The sequence below is a fragment of the Lepidochelys kempii genome, chromosome 2 (assembly GCF_965140285.1).
Source record: "Lepidochelys kempii isolate rLepKem1 chromosome 2, rLepKem1.hap1, whole genome shotgun sequence".
Taxonomy (NCBI): Eukaryota; Metazoa; Chordata; order Testudines; family Cheloniidae; genus Lepidochelys; species Lepidochelys kempii.
Window position 1 is genome coordinate 267,770,824 of NC_136381.1, and position 17,755 is coordinate 267,788,578.

General features: G+C 43.3%; 1 protein-coding gene across 9 annotated transcripts in view; it reads right to left on the reverse strand.

Annotated features, from left to right (window-relative positions):
• MAP4 (microtubule associated protein 4) overlaps nucleotides 1-17,755 on the reverse strand; it is a 276,281-nt gene that overhangs the window by 108,744 nt on the left and 149,782 nt on the right. For all 9 annotated transcript variants that reach the window (XM_073329155.2, XM_073329157.2, XM_073329156.2 and 6 more), the window contains one exon: nucleotides 4,788-4,919. In XM_073329155.2, coding sequence (XP_073185256.2) covers nucleotides 4,788-4,919 — 132 coding nt within the window. The remainder of the gene's footprint in view (nucleotides 1-4,787; nucleotides 4,920-17,755) is intronic.

Genomic DNA, 17,755 nt, shown 5'->3' on the forward strand with positions numbered 1-17,755 from the left:
AAAAGAAATATAATCCAGTACATTTTGGTGTGCTGAGGGAGAGAGCATAACTCAATATTGTAGTTATTGGTGCTGTATAAACAATAGATGAGGTTTAGATAATAGTAAATTTAGAAAGGGAGGCAGGCAAGCAGTGAGGTTGGTTGGAAGGCATGAGATGCGCTGTCCTAAGGTTGGGGGTTCCACGACCACCACTCCCAAGAGAAGGAGGCAGGTGGTGGTGGTCAGGGACTCTCTCCTCAGGGGGACTGAGTCATCTATCTGCCACCCTGACCAGGAAAACAGAGAAGTCTGCTACTTGCCAGGAGCTAAGATTCGCAATGTGACGGCGAGACTGCAGAGACTCATCAAGCTCTCGGATCGCTACCCCTTCCTGCTTCTCCACGTGGGCACCAATGATACTGCCAAGAATGACCTTGAGCGGATCACTGCGGACTACGTGGCTCTGGGAAGAAGGACAAAGGAGTTTGAGGCGCAAGTGGTGTTCTCGTCCATCCTCCCCGTGGAAGGAAAAGGCCGGGGTAGGGACCATCGAATCGTGGAAGTCAACGAATGGCTACGCAGGTGGTGTCGGAGAGAAGGCTTTGGATTCTTTGACCATGGGATGGTGTTCCATGAAGGAGGAGTGCTGGGCAGAGACGGGCTCCACCTAACGAAGAGAGGGAAGAGCATCTTTGCGAGCAGCCTGGCTAACCTAGTGAGGAGGGCTTTAAACTAGGTTCACCGGGGGAAGGAGACCAAAGCCCTGAGGTAAGTGGGCAAGCAGGATACTGGGAGGAAGCACAGGCAGGAGCGTCTGTGAGGGGAGGGCTCATACTGAGAATGAGGGGCGATCAGCAGGTTCTCTCAAGTGCCTACATACAAATGCAAGAAGCCTGGGAAACAAGCAGGGAGAACTGGAGGTCCTGGTGAAGGCAAGGAATTATGACGTGATTGGAATAACAGAGACTTGGTGGGATAACTCACATGACTGGAGTACTGTCATGGATGGTTATAAACTGTTCAGGAAGGACAGGCAGGGCAGAAAAGGTAGGGGAGTAGCACTGAATGTAAGGGAGCAGCATGACTGCTCAGAGCTCCGGTATGAAACTGCAGAAAAACCTGAGTGTCTCTGGATTAAGTTTAGAAGTGTGAGCAACAAGAGTGATGTAGTGGTGGGAGTCTGCTATAGACCACCGGACCAGGGGGATGAGGTGGATAAGCCTTTCTTCCGGCAACTTGCAGAAGCTACTAGATCGCACGCCCTGGTTCTCATGGGCGACTTCAATCACCCTGATACCTGCTGGGAGAGCACTACAGCGGTGCACAGACAATCCAGGAAGTTTTTGGAAAATGTAGGGGACAATTTCCTGGTGCAAGTGCTGGAGGAGCCAACTAGGGGGAGAGCTTTTCTTGACCTGCTGCTCACAAACTGGGAAGAATTAGTAGGGGAAGCAAAAGTGGATGGGAATCTGGGAGGCAGTGACCATGAGTTGGTCGAGTTCAGGATCCTGACACAGTGAAGAAAGGTAAGCAGCAAAATACGGACCCTGGACTTCAGGAAAGCACACTTCGACTCCCTCAGGGAACTGATGGGTAGGATCCCCTGGGGGAATAACATGAGGGGGAAAGGAGTCCAGGAGAGCTGGCTGTATTTTAAAGAATCCCTATTGAGGTTACAGGGACAAACCATCCCGATGTGTCGAAAGAATAGTAAATATGGCAGGAGACCAGCTTGGCTTAACAGTGAAATCCTTGTGGATCTTAAACATAAAAAAGAAGCTTACAAGATGTGGAAGATTGGACAAATGACAGGGAAGAGTATAAAAATATTGCTCGGGCATGTAGGAATGAAATCAGGAGGGCCAAATCACACCTGGAGCTGCAGCTAGCCAGAGATGTCAAGAGTAACAAGAAGGGTTTCTTCAGGTATGTTGGCAACAAGAAGAAAGCCAAGGAAAGTGTGGGCCCCTTACTGAATGAGGGAGGCAACCTAGTGACAGAGGATGTACTCAATGCTTTTTTTGCCTCTGTCTTCACGAACAAGGTCAGCTCCCAGACTGCTGCGCTGGGCAACACAGCATAGGGAGTAGGTGGCCAGCCCTCTGTGGAGAAAGAAGTGGTTAGGGACTATTTAGAAAAGCTGGATGTGCACAAGTCCATGGGGCCGGATGCGTTGCATCCGAGAGTGCTAAAGGAGTTGGGGCTGTGATTGCAGAGCCATTGGCCATTATCTTTGAAAACTCATGGCGATCGGGGGAAGTCCCGGACGACTGGAAAAAGGCTAATGTAGTGCCCATCTTTAAAAAAGGGAAGAAGGATGATCCTGGGAAATACAGGCCAGTCAGCCTCACCTCAGTTCTTGGAAAAATCATGGAGCAGGTCCTCAAGGAATCAATCCTGAAGCACTTACACGGGAGGAAAGTGATCAGGAACAGTCAGCATGGATTCACCAAGGGAAGGTCATGCCTGACTAATCTAATCGCCTTCTATGATGAGAATACTGGTTCTGTGGATGAAGGGAAAGCCATGGATGTATTGTTTCTTGACTTTAGCAAAACTTTTGACATGGTCTCCCACAGTATTCTTGTCAGCAAGTTAAAGAAGTATGGGCTGGATGAATGCACTATAAGGTGGGTAGAAAGTTGGCTAAATTGTCGGGCTCAAAGGGTAGTGATCAATGGCTCCATGTCTAGATGGCAACTGGTATCAAGTGGAGTGCCTCAAGGGTTGGTCCTGGGGCTGGTTTTGTTCAATATCTTTATAAATGATCTGGAGGATGGTGTGGATTGGACTCTCAGCAAGTTTGCAGAAGACACTAAACTGGGAGGAGAGCTAGATACGCTGGAGGGTAGGGATAGGATACAGAGGGACCTAGACAAATTAGAGGATTGGGCCAAAAGAAATCTGATGAGGTTCAACAAGGATAAGTGCAGGGTCCTGCACTTAGGACGGAAGAATCCCATGCACCGCTACAGACTAGGGACCGAATGGCTAGGCAGCAGTTCTGCGGAAAAGGACCTAGGGGCGACAGTGGACGAGAAGCTGAATAGGAGTCAACAGTGTGCTGTTGTTGCCAAGAAGGGCAATGGCATTTTGGGATGTATAAGTAGGGGCACAGCCAGCAGATCGAGGGACGTGATAGTTCCCCTCTATTCGATATCTGGAGTACTGTGTCCAGTTTTGGGCCCCACACTACAAGAAGGATGTGGAAATATTGGAAAATGTCCAGCGAAGGGCAACAAAAATGATGATGGGTCTGGAACACATGACTTATGAGGAGAGGCTGAGGGAACTGGGATTGTTTAGTCTGCAGAAGAGAAGAATGAGGGGGGATTTGATAGCTGCTTTCAACTACCTGAGAGGTGGTTCCAAAGAGGATGGTTCTAGACTATTGTCAGTGGTAGAAGAGGACAGGACAAGGAGTAATGGTCTCAAGTTGCAGTGGGGGAGGTTTAGACTGGATATTAGGAAAAACTTTTTCACTAGGAGGGTGGTGAAACACTGGAATGCGTTACCTAGGGAGGTGGTGGAATCTCCTTCCTTAGAAGTTTTTAAGGTCAGGCTTGACAAAGCCCTGGCTGGGATGATTTAATTGGGGATTGATCCTGCTTTAAGCAGGGGGTTGGACTAGATGACCTCCTGAGGTCCCTTCCAACCCTGATATTCTATGATTCTATGAGGAAGGAAAGACAGACAAGCTTTATGAACTTCAACAAGTGAAGAAAATTATAAAAGGTAGAAATTGGATCCCAAGAACAAGCCTTCGGTTTTATGGTCCATTTTTGTCCCAACTGCTAGGAAAGTAACAAATAAGATATTGCCCTTCCAAGAGTTCCCAGTTAAACATTTACCAAAAATATGGAACAGCAATAGCATCTGTTGGCACCCCTTGATGAGTAGCATACAGTAAATGTCACTTCAGCTTCGTTCATGAAATGCTCTCTAGTCTCCATGAGCAGAGGCAGAACACAGTGCATCCAATTCTAATCTGTTTACCTGTTGTTTAAATAGTAAAAATCCCCTCTGAACTAAATTCTGGCAATGGGATCCAATGCTGGAAGAAATTTGACAGTTTTGAACAAAAGATTTAGATGCTTTTCTTTTTTAAAAAACATATAGACAGTGTCTACAATAAGGACAGATATGTTTTGACGACAAACATCACTGTTAATATGGGGTGAATATAATGCAGACACTAGCTAATTATTTGGAAAAGATACCATGAGACTATTAGTTAAAAAAAAGATACCAAGACTGTCATCATTATGAATACAGACATGAGTTTAGAGCACTTTGTTTGAGGAAAGGAGTAGGTTTATGTCAGTCCGAGATCGCTGGCAGATGTGAGCTATATGCCCCAATCTCTGTCACTGCACTTCAAAAATATATATATATGGAGGTGAGTTGAAGTACAGCTCATTTTCACAGATCATGGGTAGCATCTGACAGGGACACTACAATCTTAACAAAAGACCAAAAATGACTCCATTTAAATTGGCTCACACAGCAGCATCCCATTTCCACAGAGCTTATTAGGGCACAAGGATACAATTACCAGATGACCTATTCTGCTGTTTCATTTTTTGAGATTATGTCCTGTGCCAGATTAAAACACCAGTTTGACAGTCTATATAACTCACTGGGGTATTAAGGTCTTTGGAATTATGGGCCATGCATTTAGGAAAAAATGGGAGTGCAGGATAGAAAAAACAACCTTAAGTGAGACGGTGAGATTCCAGGATTTTGTTGGCTATGGTGCAGCCCTAAGATTATTTTAACAACAGCGTAGGTTAATACAGCCATACCTGTCTCCTCCATGGGTCTGAATATCGACTGTGATTCAAAGCAAAGGTCTCTATCATCCATCGCCCAGGTCTCGCTGTGATCCAGAAACTCTTTGTAGGACATTTTTTCACCCGTGATCTCTCTTGGGGATACTGAAATGTGAAGAAAAAGCAGCGACACTTACCAGTAAGTCACTAGGCTGAATTACTTCAGTGTATATGGTTTATGTTATGCTGAGTGGCAGAACTTTTGCTAAGACTGACAGCACACATGATTTTCCAGTGAAATCAGACCCATCAGTGTGCCCAGTTCTACAATTTTAATGAGGTTTTTAAAGAGGAATGGAAGAAGGAATGGGATTTGAAGAAGCTTGATAAAATCAAGAATGGAATATGTATAAACCACAAAGTGTTCAGATGCCTTTAAATGCTGAGAAATTACTGCCAGCAGCACACCCTACCCTTTAGGGTGTACTTTCACCAGAAAATTACATCCAGTCAGAAAATAACTTAGAGGAGCCAGGTTAACAAAGACATCCCTTATTTGTGATTCTTTTTTTCCTGGGAAAGAGTAGTTCATAGGAGCCTGGCAATGTTGCTGACCTCCCAGGCACAGCTGCACACTCCTAAATATTTATCTAGCAAAACATAAAAGAAAGCGTTTGAGTGTCGTTTTCATGGTCACTTGTCCCTCCTGAGGGTGTGTGCGCATCTCCGGTTACTACTGCTGTATAAACTGAACTGAAATGTTTAATCACTTCAGAAAGAAAAACAAAAGCAGCAGAGACCCATCAGTAAGAGCTGGGACAGAGGAAAGCACTGGGGCCTGAATGAACTCAAATTCTGAGTCAAATAGAGCCTACTGGGCTCCTGCAAGGTTTAACTTACACCAAAAGTTACAATTTCCATAGGCCCAAAGTCAGAATCCCAGTGTTGCCATCATGTGATTTTACTGCAAGTCTTTCAATATTTGGTTGTTTTGTGAAAGTCCAACCACCTGCAGTTATTTGAATGATCTGGTCCAGTCTGGCAATTCCATGTTCCTATGAGATCTCAGAAAACTCAAGTGTTTCACAATTGTCCATAAAGACTCCCTCTATTCTGCTCCAACCCACAATTTACCTGAAACCTTATAAACAGTCTGGGGTTTGCCAGGCATGTATGGGAATCAACAGAGAATGTGTAGGATGAGGGACAAAGCAGTGCATGGGAGGAAGCGTCATTGAGCAGGAAGGGAGTTCTGACTGATAGGGTTTAACAAGCCAGATTGGCAGTCTTGAAGAGCTCAGCGGAAGACAGAAGAGATTCAAGGGGAACAGCATAAGGCTTTATTAAAGGCTCACAGTTACCTAAAGATGCCTATTGGCATATCTGTGCCAGTTAATTACATGCAGTTAATAATACAAGTATATTGCCAAATCCTAGATGTACCTTTGAGGGGCAGAAAATGGGAATTTAAAATGTATACGCCTATTAAAGTGTTTTGATAACAATGCACAATACATATACAAGTGCATACACCACCTCTGTATGTTAATACACATGCAACAAGACAAAAAAAATGTGTTTAGAAAATGTGTCCAATTTCTGGCTATCATTGATGGAGGACTCCTAGCTATCACAATGGGATCCTACAGATGATACTAGCATCCTAAACCAGTTCCTGGTTTGGCAAGAGTATGCTGGGTTTTCTGTCGGTGCCTCTTAGCTATTATACTTCTAAATGACTGAATTTGATATGGTTCACTTCAGCAAGGAGGTTGTACAAGCTTCCCAGGCCAGGCTTTACGATAGCACTGCTTCCTGACTGCAAAGGATAAAGGTGTGGGTGTGTGCACTGGGGCAGAATGTGGAGGGAACAAAACTGCTCTGTGCGTGGAGGGGGTGCAGGGATCAGTGCAGACAATGTCTGACGATAAACTGGTGTCAGACTAGATGACACGCAGGCAAAATGACAATTTAACAGCAATATTTTACCAAAACAGAGAATGATAATTAAGGTTTGCAAAGTGCTATTATAAATGTGAAGAGACACCATTATTCACAATTATTTGCAGGGTAGAGTAGTGAGGGATTTAATTAACATCTACTATAAGCTCCTATTTAAGCTGTAAGCTCCTCCGGACAGGAACATGACTGTCTTTTGTCTGCCTATAGAGCATCGTATGAAATAACAGGAAGATGTAAATGTTTACACCAATGTAAGGAAACAGACTGAGAAAAATTAGGGAAATTTGACAGGAATCCAAAAGTCTCATTGACCCCAATGGGCTTTGAGTGGGCTCTAAATGCATTAGAAAAAACTTCTAGTGCTAGAGCTAGAATAAAAACACACATTTATAAGTTGTTGGTACCTATTGTACCAGAAGAGAAACCTGAACTTTATGGCATTGGCAGGTAAGCACGAGGAAAAACTTTTAAATTATTATTTTAAGATGTATTTGTAAGTGGCAGAGTGATTACGTCTGTGCCTTTAAATAGAGGGAGGGGGAATTTCTCTGGAATGTAAGGCATGCTGGGAATGGAGAGAAAGCAGGAAAACAAGACAGTGGCTAGAAAGCAAGACAAGAGGAATTATGCTTAGAGCTGCTAAATATAACAAAACTTCTATAACGCTGTGGATAGATTTTGATTTATATCTGCATTTATAAAGCATTTGTTGCAGCAAAAACATTGGAGACTGGGCAGTGGAGATCCAGACACTGCTGCTGTGGGCTAGGACAGTCAAACCAACAGAAAACAAAGCTTTGTTTGCTTTACATAACGTAGGTACCTACCTCTTATATAGTGCTTTGCATCAATACAGCTCAAATCAGTTTAGAAAAGAAGTATCATTACCCCCATTTTACAAATGGAGAAGCTGAAGCAGAATGGTGAAGTGCTGTGTCCAAGGTCACCCAGCAAGGTCAGTGGTAGAGCCAGGAATGGAACCCAGGTCTTCTAAGTCTCCATCCAGTGCTCTATCCACTAGGGAACGTTGCCTCCCCTACACAGAGCTGTTTTATTTAAGCTGTGCTAAACTAGGATTGCCACTGGCACTTAACTTATAATGTGAGTGGACCAAGAGTAGAGACAAAATTTTATATTACATATATTCTGTTACTTACCAATATTGACAACTTTTTAAAAAGACTTCCAGTTCACCCTTTTAAAAACATTGCTATTCTAGGCAAATATTTTGTTTATTAAAATGGACCGAGTTATAACTGAGGGCTAAAAAGTTTAGATTCCTCAAGCTCATTTGATTCATTTCAATGCACAATCCTTGGTCATCCAGACAAATTTAACAGGTGATGGTATTGTTCCATCGGGCATGGAATAAAAATGGCCTTAGAAAGGAACTCTGGAGACTGAGGAAAAAAGTGAGGCAGCTCTTCATTTTGAGTCACAGTCCTCTCTTGTCCCACTTCCACTGCCCCAAAAAATAAATCCTACATACAGCCAGCATTTCAGAGTCAACAAAACCACCCATTTTTAGGTCAGAAGGGACCATTATGATCATCTAGTCTGACCACCTGCACAAAGCAGGCTACAGAATTTCACCCACCACTCCTCTCACCTATGTCTGAGCTACTGAAGTCCTCAAATCATGGTTTAAAGACTTCAAGGAGCAGAGAATCCTCCAGCAACTGACCCATGCCCCATGCTACAGAGGAAGGCGAAAAACCTCCAGGGCCTCTTCCAATCTGCCCTGGAGGAAAATTCCTTCCCGACCCCAAATATAGTGATCAGCTAAACCCTGAGCATATGCAAGATTCATCAGCCAGATACTACAGAAAATTCTTTCCTGGAGTAACTCAGATCCCACCCCATCTAATATCCCATCACAGGCCATTGGGCCTATTTACCATGAATATTTAATTACCAAAACCATGTTATCCCATCATACCATCTCCTCCATAAACTTATCGAGTTAATCTTAAAGCCAGATAGATCTTTTGCCCCCACTGCTTCCCTTGGAAGGCTATTCCAAAACTTCACTCCTCTGACAGTTAGAAACCTTCATCTAATGGAACCCATCAGATAAAGTGTCTGATAAAATCACAGGAGGCCACACTCAAGGAAAGTGTCTGCTTTTCAATTTGACAAAAGTTATTCTTCACCAGAATCTACCAGCAAGGGACAACATGCCTAACTTCAAAAGAGGTGCAGGTCAATATCAAATTTATAGCAAGCCTATGAACTTATGAAGTGTGCTAACAAGAGTTAAAAACCCATATGTACCTTCATTACTGATATCATTACACTGTCTGAAATTACAACTGAAAGTACCAGACTGGTTGGAAAATGCCACCTATAACATATTCACGAACAAGCTGCTTCTGAAGTCAGAAACATGGATCCTACACAAGCAGCATTTTCCCTGAGCTGAGCCTGCAGTATGTCCCAATGATTGCGAATGTTTACTAAGGCTACAGATAGCACTGATTTGTTTGTTTTATCTGTTCTGCAGAGATCAGCATGGCCACGTAACCCAAGTGAAAAATTAATCCACATAAAACAGCACTTCTGGCAACGTAAAGCATGGAGGCGTCCAACGTACAGAGCCCGCTGTGCTCAAAGGTTCACATAAAGAATTGTACCCACTATGCTATACGGTACCATACAGCAAACTTTCAGTAAGTAGTGCTTTTTGAGTAGAGGATTACCATAATAAAGTCCACTCCCTGCAGGAGAGCCTAATCTTGCTAGGTCACTGATCAGGCATTTAACTCTAGGTTAAATATCTTCACTATCAATGAGTGTTAGGATATAGATATTCAGGCCTGTCTGTAAAGGCCTATACTCTAAGAATTTAGGTGTATTCTTATCACTTGGCTAGTGATAGAGGTATAAAAGAAAGAATCAAAATCACTGTCTGCTGGTGTAAGGGCCTTCTCTTACTGTGACAGTCTGAGGCCCTGTTCTTAGGCTAAGGCCTTTGGCTAAGCAGCAGAGGCAGCCATAAGCTGGGAAGCAAACGGTCACATCCTCACATTCCAAACTAGTCACACTGAAATAAGGTGCTATTCGGCTGTTGGGAATACAATCCTGTCCTGATAGTTCCTATCACCTCCAGAGAAAGGGAAGTGCCTAGAAAATGTAAAAGGAAACTTAGTTTGATAGCATCCTGTCTGGCAAGAACTCACTTATCAATAGCTGGGATGTGAAATCCTCACTTCTGTATTGTCTTGTCATTATAGTTCCCACTTTGCTGCTGTTTGTCTGTATAATCTCTGTCTGGTTCTGTGATTGTTCCTGTCTGCTGTATAATTAATTTTGCTGGGTGTAAACTAATTAAGGTGGTGGGATATAATTGGTTACATAATCATGTTACAATATATTAGGATTGGTTAGTTAAATTTCAGGAAAATGATTGGTTAAGGTATAGCTAAGCAGAACTCAAGTTCTACTATATAATCTGTAGTCAATGAGGAAGTGACTGGGTGGGGGTGGGGGTGGGCATGTGGGTGTGTGAGATGGGAACAGGGAATGGGGGTAAGAAAATTGGAATCATGTTTTGCTAAAGGGGGAAATGGGAATGGGAGTAAGGAAGTTGGAATCATGTTTGGCTAAGGGTAGGAATGGGAACAGGGACACAGGTGTAAGGCTCTGTGGTGTCAGAGCTGGGAAGGAGGATACTAAGGAAGGAAACTGGAATCATGCTTGCTGGAAGTTCACCCCAATAAACATTGAATTGTTTGCACCTTTGGACTTCAGGTATTGTTGCTCTCTGTTCATGTGAGAAGGACCAGGGAAGTAAGTGGGTGTAGGAATGAGCTGCACCTGCCAGCACCAAATCAAGCCTGAGGGTAAAAGAGGGGCTTAAAAGCTTTGTTTTCTAGAGTTGCCAACTAATTTATCAAAATCATTTCAGTGGTTCTGTCCTTTCAACAGACACAAAGTTTGTCTGGCTCAAGTTATTTGCTAGAGCAATACCTTTACTCTCCTGTCAGACTAATCCACTCCTTGGATTAAGTTCTTGCCAGTGTTAAAGGAAACAAAGGAATTCCCTCCATCTCTCTGGGGTGTAGCATGTTTTTAACTTTGGGTGAAAATGTAATTTAAAAGTGCTGTTAGATGGAAGGTGATCTGAAAACACACAGTTTAAAAGATCCTATACCAGTTTTTTTTTTTTTAAAGGTCTTAGAGCAGTCAACATTTTGGTTTTATGTCCAGAAGAGCGGCTGAGTGGTTCCCCACTGCATAGCTATACTTCAGAATGCTGCTTTGTGGATTTGCTAAACCCTGGGACCTTAAGAACTTTGAATTTATCAATACAGGAACGAAAGCCCTTAAAAGCTCATATCTATAGTTGCTTGTATATAGAATCGTAGAAGATTAGGGTTGGAAGAGACCTCAGGAGGTCATCTAGTCCAAACCCCTGCTCAAAGCAGAACCAACACCAACTAGATCATCCCAGCCAGGGCTTTGTCAAGCCTGACCTTAAAAACTCAAAGGATGGAGATTCCACCACCTCCGTAGGTAACCCATTCCAGTGCTTCACCATCCTCCTGGTGAAATAGTTTTTCCTAATATCCAACCTAGACCTTCCCCACTGCAACTTGAGACCATTGCTTCTTGTTCTGTCATCTGCCACTACTGAGAACAGCCTAGCTCCATCCTCTTTAGAACCCCCATTCAGGTAGTTGAAGGCTGCTATCAAATCCCCCCTCACTCTTCTTTTCTGCAGACTAAATAAGCCCAATTCCCACAGCATCTCCTCGTAAGACATGTGCCCCAGCCCCCTAATCATTTTAGTTGCCCTCCGCTGGACTCTCTCCAATTTGTCCACAGCCTTTCTGTAGTGGGGGAATCAAAACTGGACGCAGTAACTCCAGTTGTGGCCTCACCAGTGCCAAATAGAGGGGAATAATCACTTCCCTCGATCTGCTGGCAATGCTCCTACTAATGCAGCCAAATATGCCGTTAGCCTTCTTGGCAACAAGGGCACACTGTTGACTCATATCCAGCTCCTCCACCACTGTAATCTGCAGGTCCTTTTTTGCAGAACTGCCGCTTAGTCAGTTGGTCCCCAGTCTGTAGCGGTGCATGGGATTCTTCCATCCTAAGTAAAGGACTCTATACGTGTCTTTCCTGAACCTCATCAGCTTTCTTTTGGCCCAATCCTCCAATTTGTCTAGGTCACTCTGGATCCTATCCCTATCCTAGAGTGCATCTACCTCTCCCCCCAGCTTAGTGTCATCCGCGAACTTGATGAAGGTGCAATCAATCCCATCATCCAGATCATTAATGAAGATGTTGAACAAAACTGGCCCCAGGACTGACCCCTGGGGCACTCTGCTTGATACAGGCTGCCAACTATTTTTACTATTCTTAAAATTATTATTCTTAGTAATTTTCCTCGTTTTCCAGTCTACTGCATATTTCTGTAACGGGTCACATATGGCAAGCAGTGTCATCTAATAGTCTCTAAAGAGAGTCAAACTCTGGGTTATCCCTTGATCTGACAATGACTCATGTGACCTTTGGCAAGTAATATAAGGCCTGATCCTGTAAAATGTTAGGTGCTGAACATCCTCAATTCTCTCTGACTTCAAAGTGAACTGAGGGCACTCAGCTTCTTGCCGGATTATGTCCTCAACCTTTCAAGTGCTTTGGTTTCCATATCTGTAAAATGGGATAATACTGACCTACCTCTCTGGGATGCCATGAAGTTAAAAAATGTCAAGTGCTTTGAGATCCTTGTCTGAAAGCACAGCATGTTACAAGCCTCAGATACCTGTTTATGATTTGCTTAATTCCCAAAACTGGGAGGGAAAAGAAGGGATTAAGGACTGGATGGCGAAAGATTAAACATATTCCACCTGACTTCATGCTCTTATACAAACTCCTACGTCTTCAGTAATAAAGCTCAAAACTAAATGGTCCTAGGTGAGTCAAGTTTACAGTCTTCTGTCAATACTTAATAGCCTTGAGGGATAAGTGTTTATAGAGCAAAATCAGAGTTGTCAGTCTCTGCTCCAGAAGCAGCCCAGGACCAACTGAACTGCCATGGAGGCTGTGCCACCTTCCACCTACAGAGAATGTGGGTCCCTTCAGGTCTAGATTGAAGTCATTAGTGGGGCAGCACAAGGAAATCTGCACTGAGGCTGCCAGGCTGCAATCCTACATGGCTTAAGGATATACAGCCAGCTCCTGAAAGGGATGTCAAACAGGAAGGAGTATTTATTATAATAGAAAGAAATTATTCCATGAGCAATTTGAAAGCACAATTGGCTTCTGTCACTTTTAATCTTGAAGATTTTTATGTCTAAGACTAAGCCTGCCAATCACACTGAAATAGCAGTTCGAAATTACATTTTCACTCACCTGACACAAATTCACAGTTTACTATTACTATCCAGTGCCTATAGAAAGGAGGGGGTGTATGAGTACGCGGCAGCACTCCCTACACAATCACCACATTGTGTTATATCCCCTTCCCCTACCCTTTGGCAGTCTTATCTATTTAGCTTGTAAGATCTTCGAGACAGGCATTATCTACTACTCTGTTTGTATGGTGGCTAGCTGGCACTTAGGAACCAACCAAAAACAGGGCCCCAATACACTACTATGATCTATATAGTAAGATTCCAGGAACATCATTGTGTGTCACCTGAAGCCTAGAATGTCTGTTGAGTAAGTGTGAAGTTATGGAAGCAGCTACCAGTATGGCTGAGCGCTCTTTCTGTTCAAAATATCACCAGATGCAATTATCACTGGGATTCACAAGCTGTTACCATCCAATTTTTAAGTTCTCAGCCATTTTCAGATTTCTTTTTTTAAATACAAATTATTTTATGAATTATACCCACAAGACAGCACAGGCTTTCAGCTCCTCATTATAATGAGCTGTCTGGAAACAGAGCAGCTGAAATTTCAAGCCTAAGAGAAGATAAGATTTAAACTAAAGTGAAAGAAGGGATGGATCCTTACAATTGGAAAATTCCATGACAGTTGATAAGTTGACAGGAGGGGGGAAAAGAGGAGGTACCGATGAGAAATGGCCAAGAGGGCAAGACCTCTCCAATGTTTGGGAAAGAAAAGCAATAACTAGGTAAAAAGCGGGGATTCCCCCAGGCATGAGGAACTGAAAACAGTATTCGAACCTTCTATTTCTGTCACTAGTCTCGTTATGGTAACACCCATTGTTTCATGTTCTCTGTGTATATAAATCTTCCCACTGTATTTTCCACTGAATGCATCCGATGAAGTGAGCTGTAGCTCACGAAAGCTTATGCTCAAATAAATTGGTTAGTCTCTAAGGTGCCACAAGTCCTCCTTTTCTTTTTGCGGATACAGACTAACACGGCTGCTACTCTGAAACTAGTCTACTACCTGTAAATTAAGTTAAGATAAAGTGCTGAAATTTACAGGAAAACCAATGTAAAGAGTCTGCATACTTGGGGTTGGGACATAAGGTGCATGAAAGATAGTTAGGTACAATAGATAAAGTATCAGAAAAAACCTAGGTGAAGTTCCCAGTAACTTGAGGTCTCGGAGTAGATTTCTTCCTTAAATCCAGACTCTTGGAACTCTGTGCTCAGACAAAACCCTCAAAACATTAAAAGCAGTTATGCTGCAGTGAGGTTACCCACCTCTTAACGTGAGCTGCTCTGCTCCTACAGGAGCCAAAGAGAGGCACCACTGCTGCTTCCTCATACTCTTCAGTTCCCCTTTGCCTGTCCAGAACAGACTCCAGAGGAATGCTACCACAGAAGCACTGATCTATGGAAAACCAGTATTTTGGGAAGCGCAGTTACTGCTAAGTAATCAGGCTTACTACACTAAATTGCCTCCAGAGTTGTGCCCTCTTCAGGAACCACACGCTTGCACTAGTGACTAGGTGAACAGCTGAGTAAGATGGTTTATATAGGGACTGCAATGCTGCCCCAATAAAGCAGGCACCTGACCTAACCTGTGCATCTAGATAGTATGGATCGCTGGAAGTACACACTGGACTCTCTCATGGGTGCTCTACAGATTTTAGCAACATGAATTCTATGAAGGGGAGTTTCAGAAGATGCAGATGATGATGAAAGACCACACTATCAGTGACAGTGTTCAATCAAATCTGGCTGCAGACTCTGCAACCAAAAAATAAGCTTTACCAGTAAGAAGCTAATACAATCCCCTGAGGGCAATAAAATGGGTGAGAACATTAAGGACCAAAAAAAGCTTCCTTGAGAAGCTGCAAGGAATTTCTGATAAAGCTCACAGTTCAGCAGCCTTTTCAGCAAAGGTTTAATAAAAAGAACATGCTCTCCACTATGTCCTACATTGCTGCAAAAGCTGCTAGATGTCACTAAATTAAGATCCAACCAGTGATAAACGATAGTCTCCCATGACCACGCAAAATACTAAAGGGAACCCAAATCAAGAAACACTTCCACTGAAATGCAACATTAAAGAGTCAAAGACCTGGGATTTCAGAATGAATTATCCGATATTGCCAGGATATCTGAATATTAAAAGTTCTAAAACCTTGAAAGACATGTTGACCAGAAACAATCACTTCAATTCACTAACTACTACTGCTATTTCCTTTGTTTAATACATCAGTTTTATATGCAAAACGTGTTTTAATAAATTTTTTCTTATGTATCCAGAACTTTTAAAGTAGTTTTATTTAATAAACAAATGTAAATGCAGTTTTTGTGCACTTTTAATTGAATTTGAATTTCCTTCTCAATAGAGCTTGACAAATTGCAATCAAAAACTAAATCTACTAAGAAAAAGGTTTTATTCCCATTTTCTAATATACTAAAAATGGAAAGATTAAGAAGCTCAAATATAAGATAAGCTTCATAATTGCTTAAATAAATGTTTATAGATATAACATATCCTCCTGGTTAGCAAAAAGCAGCACCAAGTTTAACGTAAAGGTTATATATATTTAGTTGCAAATCAACACATTTTAATGGTTACCAACCAATGAGAATCAAGCTCTCTTAAGGAAAATAAAGTACAAATGCAAAACTATTAAAATCAATTATTTAAATCAAGGCTTCCTGCTTGCTGATTTAAATCATTATTAAATAAATCTACCCTGCACTGTTCTCTCCAAGCATCAAATGAGAAGTAGGTTCTGGATGCAGAATGTCTGAGCCTTAGATCAGGCCTTACTGAAAGAAATAATAGGTCTCCCGGGATAGGTACTTATGCTTTGAGTAATCAAGTCAGAATCCCATGCCAGAGCCTTGAGTAGCACCTTAGAAACTTAGGGAAAATGTGGGGAAGGAGGGAGGAAGGACAGGAAAAAAGGAGTGATTCAGTTTAGCAGGAAGAAATACCTTCATGCCTGCAGATTCTTATCTGCTGTGGGGCAGAAGCCCTTCCAACCGGGGGGGTGGGGGGAGAACAGGTTATGACCTGTTTTTACTGGGTTTTTTAAATGGGGATGGGGGATTTAAAAATGGGGATGGGGGATGGGGGATCCAGGAAGTTTTTGGAAAGCGTAGGGGACAATTTCCTGGCGCAAGTGCTAGAGGAGCCAACTAGGGGGGGTGCTTTTCTTGACCTGCTGCTCACAAACCGGGTAGAATTAGTGGGGGAAGCAAAAGTGGATGGGAATCTGGGAGGCAGTGACCATGAGTTGGTTGAGTTCAGGATCCTGACGCAGGGAACAAAGGTAAGCAGCAGGATACGGACCCTGGACTTCAGGAAAGCAGACTTCGACTCCCTCAGGGAACGGATGGCCAGGATCCCCTGGGGGACTAACTTGAAGGGGAAAGGAGTCCAGGAGAGCTGGCTGTATTTCAAGGAATCCCTGTTGAGGTTACAGGGACAAACCATCCCGATGAGTCGAAAGAATAGTAAATATGGCAGGCGACCAACTTGGCTTAATGGTGAAATCCTAGCGGATCTTAAACATAAAAAAGAAGCTTACAAGAAGTGGAAGGTTGGACATATGACCAGGGAAGAGTATAAAAATATTGCTCGGGCATGTAGGAATGTTATCAGGAGGGCCAAATCGCACCTGGAGCTGCAGCTAGCCAGAGATGTCAAGAGTAACAAGAAGGGTTTCTTCAGGTATGTTGGCAACAAGAAGAAAGCCAAGGAATGTGTGGGCCCCTTACTGAATGAGGGAGGCAACCTAGTGACAGAGGATGTGGAAAAAGCTAATGTACTCAATGCTTTTTTTGCCTCTGTTTTCACTAACAAGGTCAGCTCCCAGACTGCTGCGCTGGGCATCACAAAATGCGGAAGAGATGGCCAGCCCTCTGTGGAGATAGAGGCGGTTAGGGACTATTTAGAAAAGCTGGACGTGCACAAGTCCATGGGGCCGGACGAGTTGCATCCGAGAGTGCTGAAGGAATTGGCGGCTGTGATTGCAGAGCCACTGGCCATTATCTTTGAAAACTCGTGGCGAACCGGGGAAGTCCCGGATGACTGGAAAAAGGCTAATGTAGTGCCAATCTTTAAAAAAGGGAAGAAGGAAGATCCTGGGAACTACAGGCCAGTCAGCCTCACCTCAGTCCCTGGAAAAATCATGGAGCAGGTCCTCAAAGAATCAATCCTGAAGCACTTGCATGAGAGGAAAGTGATCAGGAACAGCCAGCATGGATTCACCAAGGGAAGGTCATGCCTGACTAATCTAATCGCCTTTTATGATGAGATTACTGGTTCTGTGGATGAAGGGAAAGCAGTGGATGTATTGTTTCTTGACTTTAGCAAAGCTTTTGACACAGTCTCCCATAGTATTCTTGTCAGCAAGTTAAGGAAGTATGGGCTGGATGAATGCACTATAAGGTGGGTAGAAAGCTGGCTAAATTGTCGGGCTCAACGGGTAGTGATCAATGGCTCCATGTCTAGTTGGCAGCCGGTATCAAGTGGAGTGCCCCAAGGGTCGGTCCTGGGGCCGGTTTTATTCAATATCTTCATAAATGATCTGGAGGATGGTGTGGATTGCACTCTCAGCAAATTTGCGGATGATACTAAACTGGGAGGAGTGGTAGATACGCTGGAGGGGAGGGATAGGATACAGAAGGACCTAGACCAATTGG